The 20,726-nt window shown below is 47.8% G+C and overlaps 1 protein-coding gene across 1 annotated transcript; it reads left to right on the top strand.

The window, feature by feature from the left end:
• The first annotated feature begins 903 nt into the window (after positions 1-903).
• LOC119390235 (uncharacterized) lies at positions 904-20,467 on the top strand. The gene is made up of 3 exons (XM_037657807.1): positions 904-1,740; positions 2,031-2,288; positions 20,444-20,467. Exons 1-3 carry the CDS (start codon positions 904-906, stop codon positions 20,465-20,467), a joined length of 1,119 nt encoding a protein of 372 aa, XP_037513735.1.
• The last annotated feature ends 259 nt before the right edge of the window (positions 20,468-20,726 follow it).

Raw genomic sequence — 20,726 nt, 5'->3', positions numbered from 1 at the left:
ATCGCGGACGCACTGTTGTCGGCCTCTGCCGACAAAAGTCGCTGTCCCTCAAGGTCATTGCAGCACGCCTAATTTTTTCGGGTGGCAAGCAATTACTTCGTGACCCCCCGCGCGGATACCGCCTTGGGGAAACAAAGAAATTCCGCGAAAGGATGCGGCAGCATAAAAACGATCTGCGTCAGCTGAACAGCGAAAGGAGTGCAGTAGCGGAACACTGCGAAAAATGTGACCACCGCATTAGTCCTGACGACGCGGTGATCCTGGAACAGGAAAGCTGTTGGCGCCGGCAGCTTCTCCTCGAGTCGTGGCATGTACAGAATACAGCGGAAAACATCAACCGCACCACGGGGACCTTGCCCCCCCTCTATTGTCAAGGCTTGCGGCAACTGTCGGCAAGAAAGCGCATATAAGCGCCGTGCACCTCGGGCCACCTCACCCCTGAAGAAGAAGCCGGTCAGGCTTTGAAACGTCGGGTTTTTAAAATAAACCTTCTGGTTGGAGATTTCCCTTTTGTCTTTAGTCTTTCACCCAACCAGGCAGACTTCTGCCGAATGTTTACCTTTAATTCATTACGTCGAGATTTTGGCCAAAAGACCATGCAGCTTGCCAAGCGATTCACCAGGATCGTCGAAAGGATAGCGGTGTTCAAGTCCCACCTGGATTTCAACCGTACGTGCAAAGATAACGGCGTCATCCCGCACAGCCTACGTTTGAAACGCCCAGTTTCTTCGTCCGAAGGCATCCATATCATCAGGAAAACTGAACAACGCCTGCTCACCGCACGCAAGGCAGCAGCCGACGCCAATGGGGTCCCGTACTTGGGAGCCCCACCTACTGTTTGTAGGTGCCGTCCCCTTAAGGGGTAGTGCCTGCATACCTCCCTTGTTTTCTTTTTTCTAATAAATGTTTTTACCACCACCACCACGTGAGTGCAACGCAACCATCAAGAAGAAAGAATTGGACCTTTTCTTCGCTCGACGCCAGCTGGAACACCGCATCCCCGATATAGTGCCATCTCTGGAGGATTTTGCGAAGAAATCAGCTGCCACCGAGGCCAAGAAACACAAGGTAGCCCAAGACAAGAAGCTCGGCAGCATACTTCGGGAGCGGGAATCGACGACTATTCCCCCAAGCACCTTCGTGACAAACCTCTCATCCCGACATCTCTCAACCCCGGAGTTAGCCGCACTAGCCAAGGGACATGGTTTCAACATCTCAGCCATTCCCCCTATCTCGAAGATAGTCGCTGCATTCGAGGACGGGATTCAACACCTTGAAGCCGGCGCCCTTCAAGAGACCCGTCTCAAGGTAATAGGAGTTCTTTCCAAGATACCGGCTCGGCTAAGCAGCAACCTTCCTGACGAAGAGAGGAAGGCTCTCATTGATTTGAAGAAGGACAGGACCATCGTAGTCCTACCGGCCGACAAAGGTAACAGCACGGTCGTCATGGATCGCGCTGACTATGAGAAGAGGGCAGGAGAACTTCTGAACGGGGAGGCTTACTCCAAGATGAAGAAAGATCCGACTCCTCAAACCCAAACCAATCTGAACAGACTTTTATCGCAAATCTTCACCAATCATCCCGATTTGAAAAACCTCTACCTGAAGTTGATTTGCAGAAACGGATCCGCCCCGAGTTTCTACGGCCTCCCAAAGGTCCATAAAACGGGACTTCCTCTCCGACCAATCGTCGATTTCACCCGCTCCCTCCTACGGGCTCTGTCATCCTATCTTCACATGGTAATCGTGCCTCTGACCGGGAAGACGGACACATACATCCGCCACTCGGGGCATTTCGTAGAACTGGCGTCCAACGTTGTGCTTGAGGAAACCGATCGCATGGTGTCTTTCGACGTGGTTTCCCTTTTCACCAGCGTGCCCGTGCCTCTCGCACTGACTGTGACGCGCCGGGCCCTCGAAGACGACCCCACCCTGAACGACCGAACTCCACTTTCGGTAGACCAGATATGCCAGCTGTTGGAATTTTGCCTCTCAAGCACTTATTTCTCTTTCAACAACGTGTTTTACAGACAGACCAGTGGGCAGCCCTGGGGGCCTCGATATCGGGAACAGTGGCAGCTCTCGTAATGGAGGACATCGAAAAGCGAGCGCTTGCCGTGTGTGACCCCAAGCCCAAGTTGTTTGTTTGCTATGTAGATGATTGCTTCTGCGTGGTGAAATCCGGCGAGGCCAGCAACCTGCTCGCCCGTTTGAACTCCGTGGATCCCCACATTCAGTTCACAGCGGAGATGGAGACCCATTCAACCCTCCCGTTCCTGGATGTGTTGGTGAGAAGACAACATCAGAGCCTCTCTTCCTCTGTCTTCAGGAAGCCAACACACACAGGACGCTACCTCCACTTCAGCTCAAATCACCCCGCCTGCCACAAGTTCTCCGTTGTACAAAGCCTCGTGAAAAGGGCCGAAAGAATCTGCTCGTCTCCACGACGGCCGAAGGAAGAAAAAGGAAAAATAATCGGTGATCTCGGCGACAACGGCTATACAAAGGCGTTCATTCGCAAGGCCCTGCGCAGGAATAAGGGCGGTGGGGGTAGAGAGCCAGCGGCGCCGCCTCAGCGACGCCGTGTGCCGATTCCCTACATCGCGGGAACGAGCGAAACTTTAGCGCGCATTCTGGAAAAGGCGGGGGTCGGCGTGGCACACAAGCCAACCACTACCATCGGCCGTTTTTTTCCCCTTCCCAAAGATCGCGCGCCTGCGGAAAAAGCGCAGGGCGTCGTGTATAGGATCTCGTGTTCAGACTGCCCCGCCGCGTACGTCGGGGAAACAAAGAACTTCCGCGAAAGGATGCGGCAGCATAAGAACGATCTGCGTCAGCTGAACAGCGAAAGGAGTGCAGTAGCGGAACACTGCGAAAAATGTGACCACCGCATTAGTCCTGACGACGCGGTGATCCTGGAACAGGAAAGCTGTTGGCGCCGGCGGCTTCTCCTCGAGTCGTGGCATATACAGAATACAGCGGAAAACATCAACCGCACCACGGGGACCTTGCCCCCCCCTCTATTGTCAAGGCTTGCGGCAACTGTCGGCAAGAAAGCGCATATAAGCGCCGTGCACCTCGGGCCACCTCACCCCTGAAGAAGAAGCCGGTCAGGCTTTGAAACGTCGGGTTTTTGAAATAAACCTTCTGCATGGAGATTTCCCTTTTGTCTTTAGTCTTTCACCCAACCAGGCAGACTTCTGCCGAATGTTTACCTTTAATTCAGTTCTCGAAGCGGCGGCACTTCGAAAAGCAGTTACCGTGGTCGCGGCGGAAGTGACTAGATGGCTATCTTTGTCGCGCTTTCAGCCACCTCTCCAGCGTGTCGGGGTGCGTTCTTTATTGATCACAAGCGTGAAACGGTCTTTTGTGGTACCAGGCTCCCCCACCGCCGGAGCTGACTTCGCCTGTTGCGGCTTGCTGAAATGGGCGCTGGTAGCGTCGGTGGTGGCGACACTCTTGCGCCCCAGGCGACGAGTGCTTGCTGTAGTTTGTGATGGGGCGCTCTGAGCAGCTGTCCCTGTTTCCACGCCTGTTAAGAGAGATGGCAGGAGCGACTTGGGAGGACTTAAGCCCTCTCATCCACAAATAACGTGATTTTTGAAGCCAATGTTTGAATTGTGCAGTTTTGACGTATTGGGTTCCATTGCGCGTAGGTAAATATGACTGGCCTATATGGGCAGCGGAATCCTCAGCCGTCTGGCCCGGCGCCGACCGGGCAAGACGGCTGAGGATTCCAAAGGTGGGGACCGACTTCGGCTTCTGTACAGTCACAACAACCCACGTGATGGCGGAAGTGTTTCGGTATCTAGATAACCCGAGAAGAGATATCGCCACGCTGCAGGGCTACATGGCTTTGAAGGCGGTATTTATTCACTATAACATGAATTTGCGCTCGTCTGCAGCGGTATAGAGAGACTTTCTTTTTTCTTCTTTCGCAAGTCTTGTGCTGAGGCCGAACCGACACTGTCTAGAAGACAGCCTATTTGAGATGCTCATACAGCAACCTTCTCAGCAACACAGATCTTATGTGTAAAATAAATGCATACCTTTTTCAATTCAATTTTTAGCATGGCTCATTTTGTTGTCACCAAGTGTGTCGATTTCGGTGTCTAATGCTTGTTACTCTTGCTGTGAAATAGTGTACTATTTATTCAGTTGATACGTGTAATTATGTCATTATTACTAATTATGTACTTTGTAACCCCCCTCCCTGTTTAATGTCCTAATGGCACTGAGGGTACTGTAAGAAATAAATAAATGAACTGAAAGTATCAATGTGCTGCAACTATACTTACAACGTTATGCTTTGCAGAGTATGAGCATCCTTGAAATGAAAAAGTATTCCAGTATCGGTATTGCTGTATCTGCATTCCGGAATGCTTTTTTCGTCTTATTGCGAAAGTATCTCTGAAATATCCCGTTACGTTAAAGGGAAATGTATCTCAGTATCTGTATTTTAGGCTTCCAGTTCATGTATTTCGATATCTGTATTTCTGAATACTTTTTCGAGTATCTCTGCCCTGCCCTGGTATATAGCCAGCTCTAGTTTAATGAATTGCTCACTAGGTGGCAGTAATGTTTTTCCTTGTTCGTTTTCTCCTTGATGTGGATTGAAGTCCCGCCAAGGAGATGATCGACGTCGATGAAGCAGGAGGCAGGTTGGAGGTAATAAAAACTTGAAGGTATATTGCAGCGAAATATTTACAGTCATATGTACATCTTGCCGAAGCACACTGATGATAACATAGACATCAACAGCGTCATACTCTTCTACTTAACTTTTCTTAAGTTAGAGCCTAGAACACTGTTACTACATACGAAGAACCGAGTCTCACTGTTCGACCACCGAGTGGTTACGGCCCAGACGAAAGTTGCATCGTACGGAGTCTTACTGATCGATCAGTTAAGTGATTACAGCCTAGACTGAAGGGAAACGAATTCCGTCCAGTCTTAAGTACCTTGCGGTAACAAAGAAAAGGGGAGGTGGCCACTGCTGGTCCGCCTCAACCTTCTGTTATCCAATCTGTTTACTCTCAGATTAAGCCACTCCCTACTGGGCTGTCCCTAATCTCGACAGCAGTGCTTTTACGGTGCAGACAGGCGTTTTGGCACTCTTTCCCATCATGGCTCTCTCTCTCCTTATCCCACGTTTTCAGGGGTTCTCACGGTCGAATATATCGGTATCGCAGCAGCCCTGCGGCATTCGCGCCATTTCCCACGCGCATCGAGTCGAGCCCCCGGTGACAGTCGTCAGGACGGTTCCGGGAAACAATTTGCGTGTCCTCGTCTTTCCCGCGTTCGGACCGTGCATTGTTGCGACTCAACCCTTCCTTGCCGTCGGCGCGCCTTTGTTGTGGTCAGCATACTGTCGCTTCGAGCGACGGCATAGAGCAGGAGATCTTTGCTCTCCACATTTTCCCACACGTTCGGGCTGCTTTTCCCGAAGCCGACCTCTGAGAACGGTCGCGTACCCCCGGAACCCCGGGGGCATCCTGGGAGCGAGCTGCTCCCTGCAGTTTTCTTTCGTTGATAATTGCACAGTCAAAGACCACGCCGAGAGCGAGCCGAGAAAGAAGCTTTGTACGACGTACAGTGCCGCGCCATCCCGTCTGCACGATCGACTTATGAGCGGCCAAAACCTAACACGTCCCCCCTAAAGAGTACGCTGGGCTGTTCTGCGCTCAGTGATACGATAAAGCACTGCCGCGATTAGGTCGCTGAACTTTCTAACCATACAACAGTCTACACAAACATTGAACACAATTGCAAGACAACAAGGTAGGAGAATACAAGAAATGTAAACAAGTACATGCTAAAAATCAAGCACACCATTGATGCTTCACGCAGTATGATCACTAATGTCTGTTTTTTGAATTCACAATCACACAGTCCACAATATACAGCAGCAAGTGGGCAGGAACATTCACGTCCCCCCCAGTTGGCATGGCACTGTTATTCTGATGGCCTCCATAAACTATTCTGGAGCCTTGATAATGCATCCGCATTACCGTTTCATACGCCCTGCCGATGTTGTACCGACACATGATATCGCTGTAACGCCAGCGCCCATTTTGTCAATTTCGCCCCGTGCGGAGTCGAAGTTGTAAGGTACGACAGCGGATTGTGGTCGGAAACGACGTTTACTATGGCACCGAAAAGCCAGTAGTGAAACTTCTTTAAGGCCCATATTATTGCGAACGCTTCCCTCTCAATAGTCGACCAACGCATCTGGGTCAGTGAGAAGCGGTGGCTTGCAAAGGCGATAGGCTTCTCTTGCCCCTCGGCTGACATTTGCGCCAAACATGCTCCCGCCGCCGTAGCTGATGCGTCTGTGAAGAGCCAGTAGGGCTGAGATGGCTCTGGAGTGTTAAGCGCCACGGCCTCGCACAAAGATTGTTTGAGAATCTCAAATGCCGCCTGGGCTTCCTCCGGCCAGGGTATCTTATTAGGTACCGCTTTCTTTGTTAACAGCGTGAGCGGGCTCGTCACCTCTGCGTATCCTCGGACGTACTCGCGATAGTAGCCGCAAAGTCCTAACAGGCCGCGTAGTTCCTTTTTGGTGCGCGGTGGTACCAGGTTCTTAATCGCTGCTATTTTTTTCAGGGTCTGGTGCATGTGTCCCTGAACCGACAATGTGCCCCAGGTAATGTATGTGGGATTGCGCAACCTGACACTTCTCCGTATTGGCTTTTAGTCCAGCCTTATCTAAGACCTTAAGAATAATGTCGAGATGCTTTAAGTGCTCCTCCCAAGTGCTAGAAAAAATAACAATATCATCAAGGTATGCCGTGGCATACATTTGATGTTGCGACAAGCGCTTATTCACCATTCTTTGAAAGGTTGCCGCGGAATTTTTTAGCCCGAAAGGCATCACTTTCCATGCGTACTCACCCTCGTGCGTTACAAACGCGGTGAATTTCTGACTCTTCTCTTCCATCGGTACCTGCCAGTACCCGCGCCTAAGGTCCACTACCGTAATGAACTGCGCTCTGCCTACTCGGACAATCAATTCCTGAGGATTCATCATAGGGAACGCATCCACTTTGGTGACAGCATTTAACGCGCTGTAGTCCACACACATGCGGATAGTCCCATCTTTTTTTTCGACGCATACTACCGGGTGTGCGAACTCACTCTCCGTGGGGTAGATCAACTTCGAAGTCAAAAGTTCGTCAACTTGCCGGCTGACTTCCTTCTTTAATAGTTCCGGCACCCGATAAGGAAACACCTTTTTTTGGCTGGTGGCCCGGTTCTATTTCTATCTTATGTTCGTCTACCTTCGCTATACCCGGGGTGCCGTCAAAGAGTGTGTAATTTCTTTGGAACACCGCCTGTACTTCCGCCTGCGCGTCAGCATCAAGGTGAGCAACCTTCTCGCTCGTTAGCACTAGCCCTTCCCGCTTTATAATGGTTGGTTGTGGAGCATATTCCACCTCCCCAAAATCATGGTCCTCATCGAAGACTACCCCAATATGACTGATCCTTGCATAGTAAGGTCGAATGTTGTTGGCGTGGACACTTTTCACCTTTCCTTCAGATGTTTCAACGCGGTAAGAATGTTCGCGCTCACGTCCAACCGCTGTGAATGGGCCTAGCCATTTAGGTGACATCTTACAATTCCGATCATTGTCGAAAACCACAACTTGGTCGCCAACGTTAAAAGCTTTGAGCCTGGTGCTGCGATTATACGCACTGGCGTAACTCTCCTGATGAGTTGCACTCATTAGCTCAGCAACATTAGCGGCTGTCTCGAGCTGCTCCTTAAGTTGCTGTAAATACTTAGCGGGGCTTTCTCTCAATATTGCCGGCACCGGCATTTCTCCCGTCCACGTCCTCTGCAATATTAGAAGCGGTCCCGTGGGATTCCTTCCATACAATAGACGAAACGGAGCAACTCCGGTTACCTCATGGGGAACTTCCCGATAAGCCCATAAAACCATTGGGATCAATTTGTCCCAATTCTTGGAGTCTCTCTGAATGACATGATACAACCTGTTTTTCAGTACTCGGTTCCACCTCTCTACAACTCCATTACTCTCTGGGTGTTCTGGGGTTGAGAATTTTGGCGTGCAACCTAATTTCTCCAGCATCGTTTGCGTGAGCTGAGATTTGAAATTAGTGCCTTGATCGGAGCAAATCACCTCCGGAACGCCTGTGCGACTAAAGATCTCAATCAGTGCATCACAAGTCGCCTTAGCTGTCAAAGAACGCAGTGGGACCACCTCTGGCCACCTCGTGCAAAGGTCCACTAAGCACAGCGCGTACTTATGCCCTCTCGCTGACGGTGTGTCCAGGGGTCCGATTACATCTACATTGACAACTTGGAAAGGGTGTTCTGGTCTAGTGAGGGGAGTTATAGGCACCTTATCCGTGCGACGCCTGTATGAACGAATTTGACATTCATGGCACGAACGACAATGCTCTAATATCTCCTTCGCCATACCCGGCCAAAAGAAGTTATACTTAATGCGAGCTTTTGTTTTCTTTGGCCCTAGGTGCCCCCCACATAGTGACTCATGGGCTAAGTGCATTACCTCAGTACGCTTATCTTTGGGGACAACTAGCTGACTCACTCGAGTGCCTGCTATTAAGTCGCAGTGGTATAATAGTCCGTCTGAAATGAACATGCCGGATTTCCCACTACGAGCATCTTCCCAACATTTCTTTAGCGTAGCGTCACCCAACTGCACTTTGCGGAACTCTTCTCTTTGGCCTAACGACGCCTCCCTTTCTTCATCAATTTGCGCATCTTCCCCGGAAACGTCTTTTTCTCCAAGGTAAGATTGCAGGCCACTACTTTTGGTTTCTCTACTGCTTGTTCTGCCTCATGAGCAGGCTCGGCCGGTGCTCGACAGGGTGCCAGAGGGCTGCTGGCCTTCAACAAAAGTTTCCAATCTTCCTCGGTCAACAAACAATCTGTGCCCTCGACGAGCTCATCAGTTAACGCGCAGAGTAGCTCGACGCTCTGAGGCTGCGTCACCACTCGCGAGCTATTTAATTTTACCGGCAACGTAGCTAGCCTTGCCTCGATAATTTTACCAAAAGCAGACACCAATCTTACCATGCCAGACGGCTCTACTAAACTTCGCGGAAGCAGACTCTCCCGAATGACAGTTATCTCACTCCCTGTATCCAAAATCGTATCTGCGGATACGTCTGCATATGATGCAGGAATTAACTGCAGTTTATTGTGCCTTCACCTTCGTGTTTCAGAGACTTCACCTTTGCGCTAAGGACTCCATTGGGTATTTCAATTTCCGAATCGTCGGCTAATATTAACTTTTCTACCTTCCGCTTTGGCTCGCTAGCCTTCTTCGGGTTGCTCTCCTTATCAGTAGCCTTCGGGCACTCTTAAGCGAAATGGCCTGAGCCGTGACATAAGTGGCATTTCAAAGCCCCTTTCTCTACACGTGTCGCCGGCTTCTGTCCCATTTCTACACTTGGTTGCTTTGAAGCACGCCCTTTCCCTTTCGCTTGTTCGAAAGTTTGGAGCACTTTAGCGATCTCAGTTGGCCTAAGCCATCCCTCGCCTTCCCTTAATCTCACATACTCCAGACCCTCCGTACTTAGTCCCGATTTTATACGGTCAGCAACCATGAGTTCGGCCATCACTTCTACTGTGTCGGCCTCTCTCACTTGGAGGTAGTAGGAGAAATAAGTTTTCACCCGTGACGCGAACTGCGCCCACGTCTCTTCGTTCCGCTTTACTGCTCGTTCAAACCTCTGCAGATACTCTGCTGGAGAAAGCTTTCGTTCCGTCAGTACTGCTGCTTTAACTGCCTCGTAATCTGCACTCTCTTCAGGGTTGAGGTTACGCAGTAGGTAACGAACTCGCTCACTTAGTGCTGGTATAACCAAATGCACGCGACTCTCATACGGTACTTGGTAAGTAGCAAACAGTTTTTCTACCTCCTCAAACAATAATGGCACATCCGCGTCACTCGGCAGGCGGAACCCTTTCAGCACTTTTGCACATTGCTGGACAGAATCGAAACACCGTCGCCTCTGATCACCCGTCTCCGACCCAGAGTTGGACAACGTGCCATTGAGACGTTCCGCGTTCATTCTAGTTTGCAATAGCTTTTCGTACTCAATCTGGAGATTGAGCCTTTTAATTTCAAGTTCGAGCATTCTCGTTTCACTTGAATTCGGCAAAACCTGAGATGCCTGCTGCATCGATTTTTGGTTCGGAGTAGGCACTCTCGCCTCATCTGACTTATCAGAATTTAGAATACCATCATTTGATGGCTCTCGCCTCCGATCCATATCCGCTACACTCGTACCCTCATCTCCATTAAACTCCATTGTTTCAGCACCCCCGCGTGTTCTCACCATGTGCTCTACACATAAACTGCCATGCCAACTTGAGAAAGACGCAAGAAATCCTGCTCACCCTTTGCTGAATGCTCTGTCGTTCCTGGATCTCCTCCACGGCGCCGGAGTTGACTGCTGTGGGATCGTCTCGACGTTGCCGCTGGTAGCTGATGGATGCCTTGCCCCTCGGTCTTCTCAGCGGTAGTCCAGTGTATGGTGCTGTAGAGGTCGCCGATGCCTGTCAGACTGCGCCAGTTATGTTTTTCCTTGTTCGTTTTCTCCTTGATGTGGATTGAAGTCCCGTCAAGGAGATGATCGACGTCGATGAAGCAGGAGGCAGGTTGGAGGTAATAAAAACTTGAAGGTATATTGCAGCGAAATATTTACAGTCATATGTACATCTTGCCGAAGCACACTGATGATAACAGACATCAACAGCGTCTTACTCTTCTACATAACTTTTCTTAAGTTAGAGCCTAGAACACTGTTACTACATACGAAGAACCGAGTCTCACTGTTCGACCACCGAGTGGTTACGGCCCAGACGATAGTTGCATCGTACGGAGTCTTACTGATCGATCAGTTAAGTGATTACAGCCTAGACTGAAGGGAAACGAATTCCGTCCAGTCTTAAGTACCTTGCGGTAACAAATAAAAGGGGAGGTGGCCACTGCTGGTCCGCCTCAACCTTCTCTTATCCAATCTGTTTACTCTCAGATTAAGCCACTCCCTACTGGGCTGTCCCTAATCTCGACAGCAGTGCTTTTACGGTGCAGACAGGCGTTTTGGCACTCTTTCCCATCATGGCTCTATCTCTCCTTATCCCACGTTTTCAGGGGTTCTCACGGTCTAATATATCGGTATCGCAGCAGCCCTGCGGCATTCGCGCCATTTCCCACGCGCATCGAGTCGAGCCCCCGGTGACAGTCGTCAGGACGGTTCCGGGAAACAATTTGCGCGTCCTCGTCTTTCCCGCGTTCGGACCGTGCATTGTTACGACTCATCCCTTCCTTGCCGTCGGCGCGCCTTTGTTGTGGTCAGCATTGTGTCGCTCCGAGCGACGGCATAGAGCAGGAGATCTTTGCCCTCCACATTTTCCCACACGTTCGGGCTGCTTTTCCCGAAGCCGACCTCTGAGAACGGTCGCGTATTCGGAACCCCTGGGGGCATCCTGGAAGCGAGCTGCTCCCTGCAGTTTGCTTTCGTTGATAATTGCACAGTCAAAGACCACGCCGAGAGCGAGCCGTGAAAGAAGCTTTGTACGACGTACAGTTCCGCGCCATCCCGTCTGCACGATCGACTTATGAGCGGCCAAAACCTAACAGTGGCGTTTCATGTATTTCTTAAAGCTCTAGTTTAATGAATTGCTCACTACATGGCGTTCCATATATTTCTTAGAGTTGCTGTTTAAAGATGACAGATGGCGTTTGTATAATGCGAATGGCGCATGTCATTGGATGCCTGCGATCGTAAAAGGCGCTCGCTCTTGGCGCGCTTTCTCTTTCGCTAGGAGTCGCCGGATGGAGGCATACAAGGCGCTCGCTCTTGGCGCACTTTCCATCACCGGATGGAGGCAGACAAGGCGCTCGCTCTTGGTGCGCTTGCTCTTTCGCTCGGCAGCGGACACTTTCCCTGCATTTCACCGATCACAAAGCGGTGATAATGAAGAGACCACGTAAACCAACACTACAGTAAAAGTTTGATGTTTAATATATACACGGTGTTTCACACTCTTTATATGATGTACTGGGCGAATTTCACGGAAGATTTTCACGGTTTACCGATGATTCCCTCCAGAGCTTCGCCCCACTCATCATCATTAACTCCGTGGATATGCTTTGATTTTTTTTTGATAAGCATCAAATAATGACAAAAAGTCAATACGGTTTTCAAAAAAATAAATCAATGGCACAAGCTCTACTGTATATCAAAGATAAGATAATCGAAAACATGAAAAACAAAAAATACGCTCTTGGGCTCTTTCTCGATCTTCCAAAGGCATTTGACTCCATACAATTCAAATCATTGATTCATACATTATCGAGGTATTGGGTGCGTGGAGTTGCACTACAACTTTTTAAAAGTTACTTTGAAGGACGTTACCATTTTGTACAACTGAATAACACTATTTTTACAAAGATAAAATTAAACCAACGAGTCACTAAAGGGTCCATTTTGAGGCCATTGTTGTTCCTTGCCTATATAAATGATATTGTCAATATACCTCATTCTCCTGAACTTATTATGTAGGCTGATGATACGAATGTTTTCTTTTCATCAGACAATTTATTGTCACTTGAGGTCAGTGTAAATAATTATCTAAGCCATCTTTCAAATTGGTTAAGGCAAAATGAACTGCTCTTGAATGCGGAAAAAAACAACCTATATGATATTTCAACCTATAAACAAACCTATCAGTAATATAACTGTAAAATTTGAAGGAAATTGCATAGCACACGTTATGGAACAAACGTTCCTTGGTGTGTGGTTTCAGGAGGAATTAAACTGGAACACACATGTAAATCATCTGATTACCGCATTAGCGCGAATAGTTGGTTGTTTTTTCAGAACAATGCATTTAATCCCATTGAGATTAAAAATAAGTCGGCTAATGCTTAAATTCTTCATGAATTTGTATTTCAATTACACTAATGTACAGTGTAATTCGATGTATCCGCATGCATTTTGCGTCTCTCAGTTTTGAAGTTTTTGATCGATTTCGTTTATTTGTGTATTTCTACGACAGCCACCTCTAATTCTTGAAATGTGTTATGTAAACTTCTTATTTTGTTTGTATGTGAATTTTATGTGTACACTTGCAAGTTGCTTGTTGTCCATTTCTCTGAAACCAATGTATTGAATGTATATATATTTTAGCTATGCTGATGTCAAAGCTTATGCACTGTCACGTACTGCGGAGGGACAGGGGTCTTTGTCAGGCTGTTCGCCTTTAGCCCTTGCCCCTGCAGTGACCAATGTATTGTGCTTATTGTGAATAAAGTACTACTACTACTACTACTAAATTGCACTCCTTTTCGATAATACTGACGTATGTGCTCTAACGTGAGTGCTGACGTTACGTCAGACCATACGTTACCCTCTAAACGCCAGGGTTGTCGACGTGCCTGGTAGCCCCATGATGCGCACACAACTACTACACTTAAAAAACACTGGCGTTTTGGGCTATTTGGTTATATCCTTCAGAGTCGGGCACAGCGCTAACACACACGGACGAGGAAGAGACAACAGGACAAGCCCTAACTTTCAACTGATTTTTTATTTTCGAAAGCAACAGTATAAATAGATCCGTACGCAAAGCACCACTCATCGCCCATGAAAACCTGCAGCGTCAAGAAAGGCCAATTCATTAGCAATGAGTGCCACCAACGGGCAGCTGACACAGCTATCACCGGCCGTCGCGATCAGGGCGGCTTCCACAATCTCTGTCGTAGTCTTATCAGCATTCATATATATAACACTGTGCACCCTTAGAACAATGCTTCACACCCACAATCATTACAATGCACAGACACGTGCCCTTCACGATATCGGCCCAAATTCTGCTTGTGTTCCCTTAGCCTATCATTCAGGCATCTCCCCGACTGCCCATTGTAAACCTTGCCGCAAGAAATCGGGAACCGATACATTACATTCTTTACACATGGAACAAATGGATACTGATGTTCCTTCACACATTCTGCACGTCTCTTGGCTAAAGGGTCTGTCGCCTTGGAAATGCTCATTAGTTTCTTAGGGTCGGAAAAAAAAGCACATTTACTTAACCATCTGGCCAATTTTCATTCGGGCGTGTGGCTCGTTGTGAATATACGGCACGACAACATTTTCCTTTCCATGAGAACTGTTTGCACAAGCAACAATCTGTCTAACTTTTTTAGCCCACTTTCTGCTACTGAGATAAGTACATGGTCGGGGTAACCTGCTAGTAAAAGGCGCTCCTTCTTATTAACATCTTATGGGCGCGTGATATGCGAAGCGCGTTGTCAAAACAAAGAGGGTTGCGACGTGGGCTTGTTGGTTACTCATTTGAACAGCTTTTGGTGTAGCGCGAAAGGAAACACGGACACGAGAAGGCACAAATAACACCACACAGCGCTGTGTGGTGTTATTTGTGCCTTCTCGTGTCCGTGTTTCCTTTCGCGCTACACCAAAAGCTGGTCAAAACAAAGATTGGCGATAGCCCGCTTCACCAGCTTAGAATGGAATGATTGATATGGAAGCAACATCTTGTTGTCGCGAGGGTGATAATCCCAACACACATGATGTTCAAACAGAAAAATCTTTAGGTCTAAAAACTGAATGGCATTCCTAACAGGTAGCTCATGTGTTATCACCAGAGTATCAAGATGATGGGGGAAAAGGTCAACTGCATCACTAACATGTTGAGTGGAGTTAAACAAAACCCATGTCTTTTGTGTAGTGTATCGCCCACCAGACAAAAATATTTTGAAGCGCTACTTGACTACGTGAATCAAAATAATCTAGCACTTAGTTTAGGTGGGGGCTGCAACATTGATATGCCAAATCCATCTGTGTCGCATAAATTTTATACCATATTACTCTCACAAGGTTTCAATAACGTCAATAATACGCCAACACGTATCACCATGCACAAAAGCACCGTAATAGGCCTCTTCATAACTAACCTTACTCCTGGTGATACTTTAAGCGGAGTTGTTGCATCACATGTCAGTGACCATTTGCCTATATTTTTACTTTGTAAATTTTATTACAAGGGAATCAACGGAGCTACACCTTATAGTCGGAAAATACATAATATCACATCTGGTACACTTGAGTGTTTTCGCGCTAAATTAAAGAATGTTAACTAGAATCAGGTGTATGACGCCACAACATCTGACGAAGCATACGATTCATTCACTGATTTATTCTCGAAAATATACCATGAATGTTTTGCCCGTCATCACAATAAAAAAATATAAGCGATCTCGTAAACCTTAAAATACGAATCATTGCTCAAGTTAATAAAAAAGAAAGATAGGCTATTTTAAAAACTCTTAAGTACACGTAACCCTGAAGACTGGGAGACGTTCAAACAACACAGAAATCAAACTACCTCATTTCTTCGTAATGCTAAGGAAACAAATTTGCATAATTTTTTTAATAATCACCATAATTCTAAACCAGAAATTGTGTGGAAGGAAATAAATGAGCTCCTAAATCGTCGTACTCCTGAAGAAGATGTCGTCAGGTTAACATTAAACAATCGGACTTTGTACGGTGATGATTTGGCTGAAGCGTTTAATGATTTTTCGTGAATTTAAATACCAGTTGTCACCACTCAGAAGCTGCGAATGCCGTTAACAGAAATAACAGAAGTCTTTACCTAAAACCTACTACTTCATCTTAGGTGCAAACTGTGTTCACCTCGTTTAAAAATAGCTCGGCTCAGGACATTGACAACTTACAAATAAAGCCAGTAAAGTACACGGCAGACGTAACCGCACCGCCTCTTGCCCATATTTATAACTTAGCTTTTTCTACACGCACATTTCCACGAAAAACGCAATTTTCAAAAGTCAACCTCATTTTCAAAGGCGGGGGCCAAAACAACCTCAGCAATTATCGTCCCATTTCTATACTCCCAGGATTCTCTAGAGGACTGGAAAAGTTATTGCACGCTAGAATTTCAAGTTTCGTAACTAAATTTGAATTGATGAATAAACGTCAGTATGGATTCCGCAAAAGAAGATCCACTGAACTCGCTCTTTTAACCCAGTAAGAAATAATTCTACATGCGTTTGATAAAAAGCAGTTGGCCATTGGTGTATACGTAGATATTTCGAAAGCGTTCGATCGGTTAAAGCATGCCACACTACTAGAAAAACTTGATCCGTTATGGAATAAGAGGTATACCACTCTCGCCAATGACTTCCTACCTGCAGCCCCGCAGACAGTGTGTGCGGATAGGTGATAGCATATCTCTAAAAACTACGAGAACAGGTGTACCTCAGGGAAGTATTCTAGGGCCATCCCTGTTTATTCTATACGAAAACGATATTGTTAAAATTAGCACCCAAACAAAATACGTTATATATGCAGATGATGTAACTCTTCTGTTCAGTACTAATAGAGAGCTCGAAACTCTCCAGTCAGATGTTAACGGCCTCAAACGTTTAAGTGCATGGAGTTATCTTTATTCTTTATATATTAATGTCACTAAAACAAAAGCAGTGCTTTTTCACCAAAACAGTCTCGACGCGAAGCGACACATGAAATCATTCTTGACCAGACAGCTATAGAGGTTGTCGAGTGCATAGAAACATTGGTTGTATACTATGCTCTCGGACACATGTCAGTCATGTAACCAAGCAACTTTCTAAGTGCGGTGGTGTCATGGCAAAACTACGTACACTACTACCGTCCAATATAAAAATGTCCAACTTGTCCAATGTCCAAATGTCCAGCTGATTATTCTGAGCTTTCCAGATTTCCGCAGAACGTTTAGCATTCCTCTGTTCATTCTTCTTACGCTGAAGCGCTAATTGCCAGGCAACTACTTCGGGATCCGATGGCATAAGCTTCTCGGCTCTTCTGCGCCGTTGAGCAGCATTTGGGCTCTCCTTCTCCATGGCGTTACCCACCTGCAAACGCCAGTCAGAGGCGCTATCAAGCGGCACCAGCGCACTGTCAGACGGCGACTGCACAGCGAAGCCGAATACACCATCTCCCGCTAAAGGGGACCATGAGTAGATGCGAAGCCGGAGCACTTGCACGATCGCGTTCTTTGGGCATGCTACCGAGCTCGCGTCGTGGAACGCGAAGAGCGACGCTACGCGCGTCGTATCTTCCATCTTGCCTGGCCGTTAATTCTCACAGGGCGATCGGGGAACGCGGTCGACAGGCGGGCGAGAGGGGGCAGCGTAGGAGAGGAGAGAGAAGGGGAGGGGACGCGCATGCGCTCGAGCTCATCGCGGCGTTGCGCAGGAGAGAATTTCGGCATGTCTAGCCCGCGTTTCAGAGGAAGAGTGGAAAGGGGGAGGGGAGATGGGGAGGGGAGAGGGGGAGGGGAGAGGGTAACGGGATAGGGGTGGGGAGAGGGTGAGTGGAGAGGGGAAGGGGAGAAGGTTAGTGGAGAGGGGAAATGGGAGAGGGTAGATGACAGGGGAATGGTGAGGAGGTGTGTGGAGAGGGTATGCGCATGCGCAGTAAGGGTGGTCATGCCGCACACCACCACCGGATTGAGCTCCGCCTTAAGATACTTCGCATCTAATAGCTGCGCGCGCCATGGCTACGACGTCACCCCTCTCGAATGCGCAGAGCAGCAGCGGCGAGTCGCGCGCGCATGCGCAGCACGGCTCATGATGACCCCCGCGAAACCTGCTCTGGCTAGGCAAGTGTAGCTAACGCTACAAAAGGCTGTTCAACAAATAGCTGGTGTGCCATACGATGCGCATAAAAAGGAAGTGTTCATTCGGTTCAATTTTATCTCCATGCCGAATATTTACCCGTACACCCTGGGCACAAGATACAAACAGTGTTTAAAAAATAATGAACAAATATTACTTGCCTTAGCGGACTTAAAAACCAGAACGCCCCTGTATGCAACGCGTAAAAATGAATTCTGGCAAGTACCCTTTTCAAGAAACAGATACGGTGAGCAAAGCGTTCGATATACGCTTCCCGTATTCTTAAATATGTTCTTTCCACAAGGGAGTGATATTACTAACATCACAAAAAAGGGTCTATGCAATTGGTTTGTAATAAAATAATGACATCAAATGCTTTATTACCCATTGATGTAACACAAATAGATAAGTGATATGAGGCACAAATTCACGAAATCTTTTGTCATGTTTCAAAACTATATTTGTATTTTTCTTTCTTGATGTATGTAGTGATTATAGCAGTATTATTTACCTTCAACATGCAAATTCTATGTACTTCCTGTGATATTGAATACGCTATATGTACATGTGTGTATTATATGCCTCGTTGCTGTATGCCTTCTACAGGGGGCCCGAATCTTCGTCAAGTGGGAATTGCCACTTTTTGTTCAGGCCGTCCTCCATTCTTATGGAAAATAAATTGAAATGCAATTGAAATGAAAAATAGTCGTCTACGTATCTGAACAGTTTGATTATCTTCACCGCTGAGATGCATGCTTCGATCCGTCTGTCATAATGGGCCAAGAGAATACCCCTTCAAAAGGGCGCCACACACGACCCAATACAAACCCCTTCTTTTTGAAGATAGATCTCTCTGTCACATTCAACAACAACTGACCTTAAATAAAACGTAAGAAGTTCCAAGAACCTTCTAGCCGACATGCCTGTCTTTGTTTGGAACGTGATTACTCCAAAATGGTCAATACATTCTTTAACACACGACAACCGCGGTTTAACCTAGTTTCCATGTGCGATGAGTAGAACTTTTGCGTACGGATCTATTTAATCTGTTGCTTTCGAAAATAAACAATCAGTTGAAAGTTAGCGCTTGTCCTGTTGTCTTTTCCTCGTCCGTGTGTCTTAGCGCTATGCCCCATTTTTAAGATACAAAAACACATCGATCCTCTTCGTGACGCTTGGTTCAAAGCCAAAAACTTACACCATCTCCCGCTAAAGGGGACCATGAGGCGATGCGAAGCCGGAGCACTTGCACGATCGCGTTCCGTTGGCGATCGTTGGGCATGCTACCGACCTCGCGTCGTGGAACGCGAAGAGGGACGCTACGCGCGTCGTATCTTCCATCTAGCCTGGCCGTTAATTCTCACAGGGCGAGCAGGGAACGCGGTCGACAGGCGGGCGAGAGGGGGGCAGCGTAGGAGAGGAGAGAGAAGGAGAGGGGACGCGAATGCGCTCGAGCTCACCGCGGCGTTGCGCAGGAGAGAATTTCGGCATGTCTAGACCGCGTTTCAGAGGAAGAGGGGAAAGGGGGAGGGAAGAGGGGTATGGGAGAAGGAAAGTGGAGAGGGAAAGTGGAGGGGAAAAGTGGAGAGGGAAAGTGGAGAGGGGAACGGGAGAGGGTGAGCGGAGAGGAGGTGTGTGGAGAGGGTATGCGCATGCGCAGTAAGGGGGGTCACGCCGCACACCACCACCACCACCACCACCACCGGATTGAGCTCCGCCTTAAGATACTTCGCATCTAAAAATGCAGCATAGACAATTACAGACTGCTTAGCATGAAACCGATTCCCACCAGGCGTGGGATGTGTCGAATTCTGGGTGGTCCTTAATCTTGAGTTTCCTTCTTCTTCTAGGCTGGCAAAAGACAAAGCACTCTGCGCTTTAGTGCCCACTCATGAGTTGAGAATGTCTACTGCATTCTCACAATCGTATTCTTATACTTTGGCAGATTTTGTTTACGTGAGTAGGCTTCCCTGTTAATATTTGACCTGCATATATTGAGTCATCCTGTGGTAACAACGACTAGAGAAAAAAAAATTACACCATCTCACGCTAAAGGGGACCATGAGGCGATGCGAAGCCGGAGCACTTGCACGATCGCGTTCCGTTGGCGTTCTTTCGGCATGCTACCGAGCTCGCGTCGTGGAACGCGAGCGGGGAACGCGGTCGACAGGCGCGCGAGAGGGAGGCAGCGTAGAAGAGGAAAGAGAGGGGGAGGGGACGCGCATGCGCTGGCGCTCATCGCGGCGCTGCGCAGGAGAGAATTTCGGCATGTCGAGCCCACATTTCAGAGGAGTCAACCGCAGCAAGCGCTGGACTGAACGCTCGCAGTGCTCTACCACTTGAAGGAGAGAAGACTAGAGGAGGAAAGTAGCGCATGCGCCGCGAGAGCAGAAGCGAGAACGCAGGAAAAGCGCAAGCAGGTGCTGGTAGAGAAGTGGAAAGAGTAACGCGCAGCTGTTGGAGAGAGGGAAGGAGGAGAGTTACGCATGCGTAATGTTAGTGCGGACTACCACGCCGCGGGACATACCCCCATCAAGAGATGCTTCGCATCTAAAAAAATGTGCTACATCTTCCTGTGGGCAATATTTATGTGTTATGGTCCACACTGAATTGAATGGGCTGTGACTTATTACTGATGTTGTCTGTTACTAAAATAATCCCTCATGAAGTCACTTGCGTCTTCTCGCAAAACAAACATGGAAACATTAGCTGGTCAAATTTCCTCCATTTGCTTCCAGGTGCCCACACCTTTTACCGCCTAAACACGGAGCTGGAGGTTGCAGGCTCGATAACTTTATGGTTTTGGTATGTAAATCTCTAGAATATAACCTTTTTTGACCTCAGGGGTAAATCCTTGATGGTGCATGTCAATACAAGGAAACCATTTTGCAGCAACTCTTTCATGCAGCTGCAATCAAAGTGATAGCTGATGATATAGCAACAGCAAGAAATGAATATTCGGCATGTCCAGTACTGTCATGTATGCATGTTTGTAAATTCATCTCATTTTGTGATTAATAT

This window comes from Rhipicephalus sanguineus, chromosome 1 (assembly GCF_013339695.2).
Source record: "Rhipicephalus sanguineus isolate Rsan-2018 chromosome 1, BIME_Rsan_1.4, whole genome shotgun sequence".
NCBI lineage: Eukaryota > Metazoa > Arthropoda > Arachnida > Ixodida > Ixodidae > Rhipicephalus > Rhipicephalus sanguineus.
The sequence above is the reverse complement of the archived record's forward strand: the minus strand, read 5'-3'. Positions and strand labels throughout refer to the sequence as shown.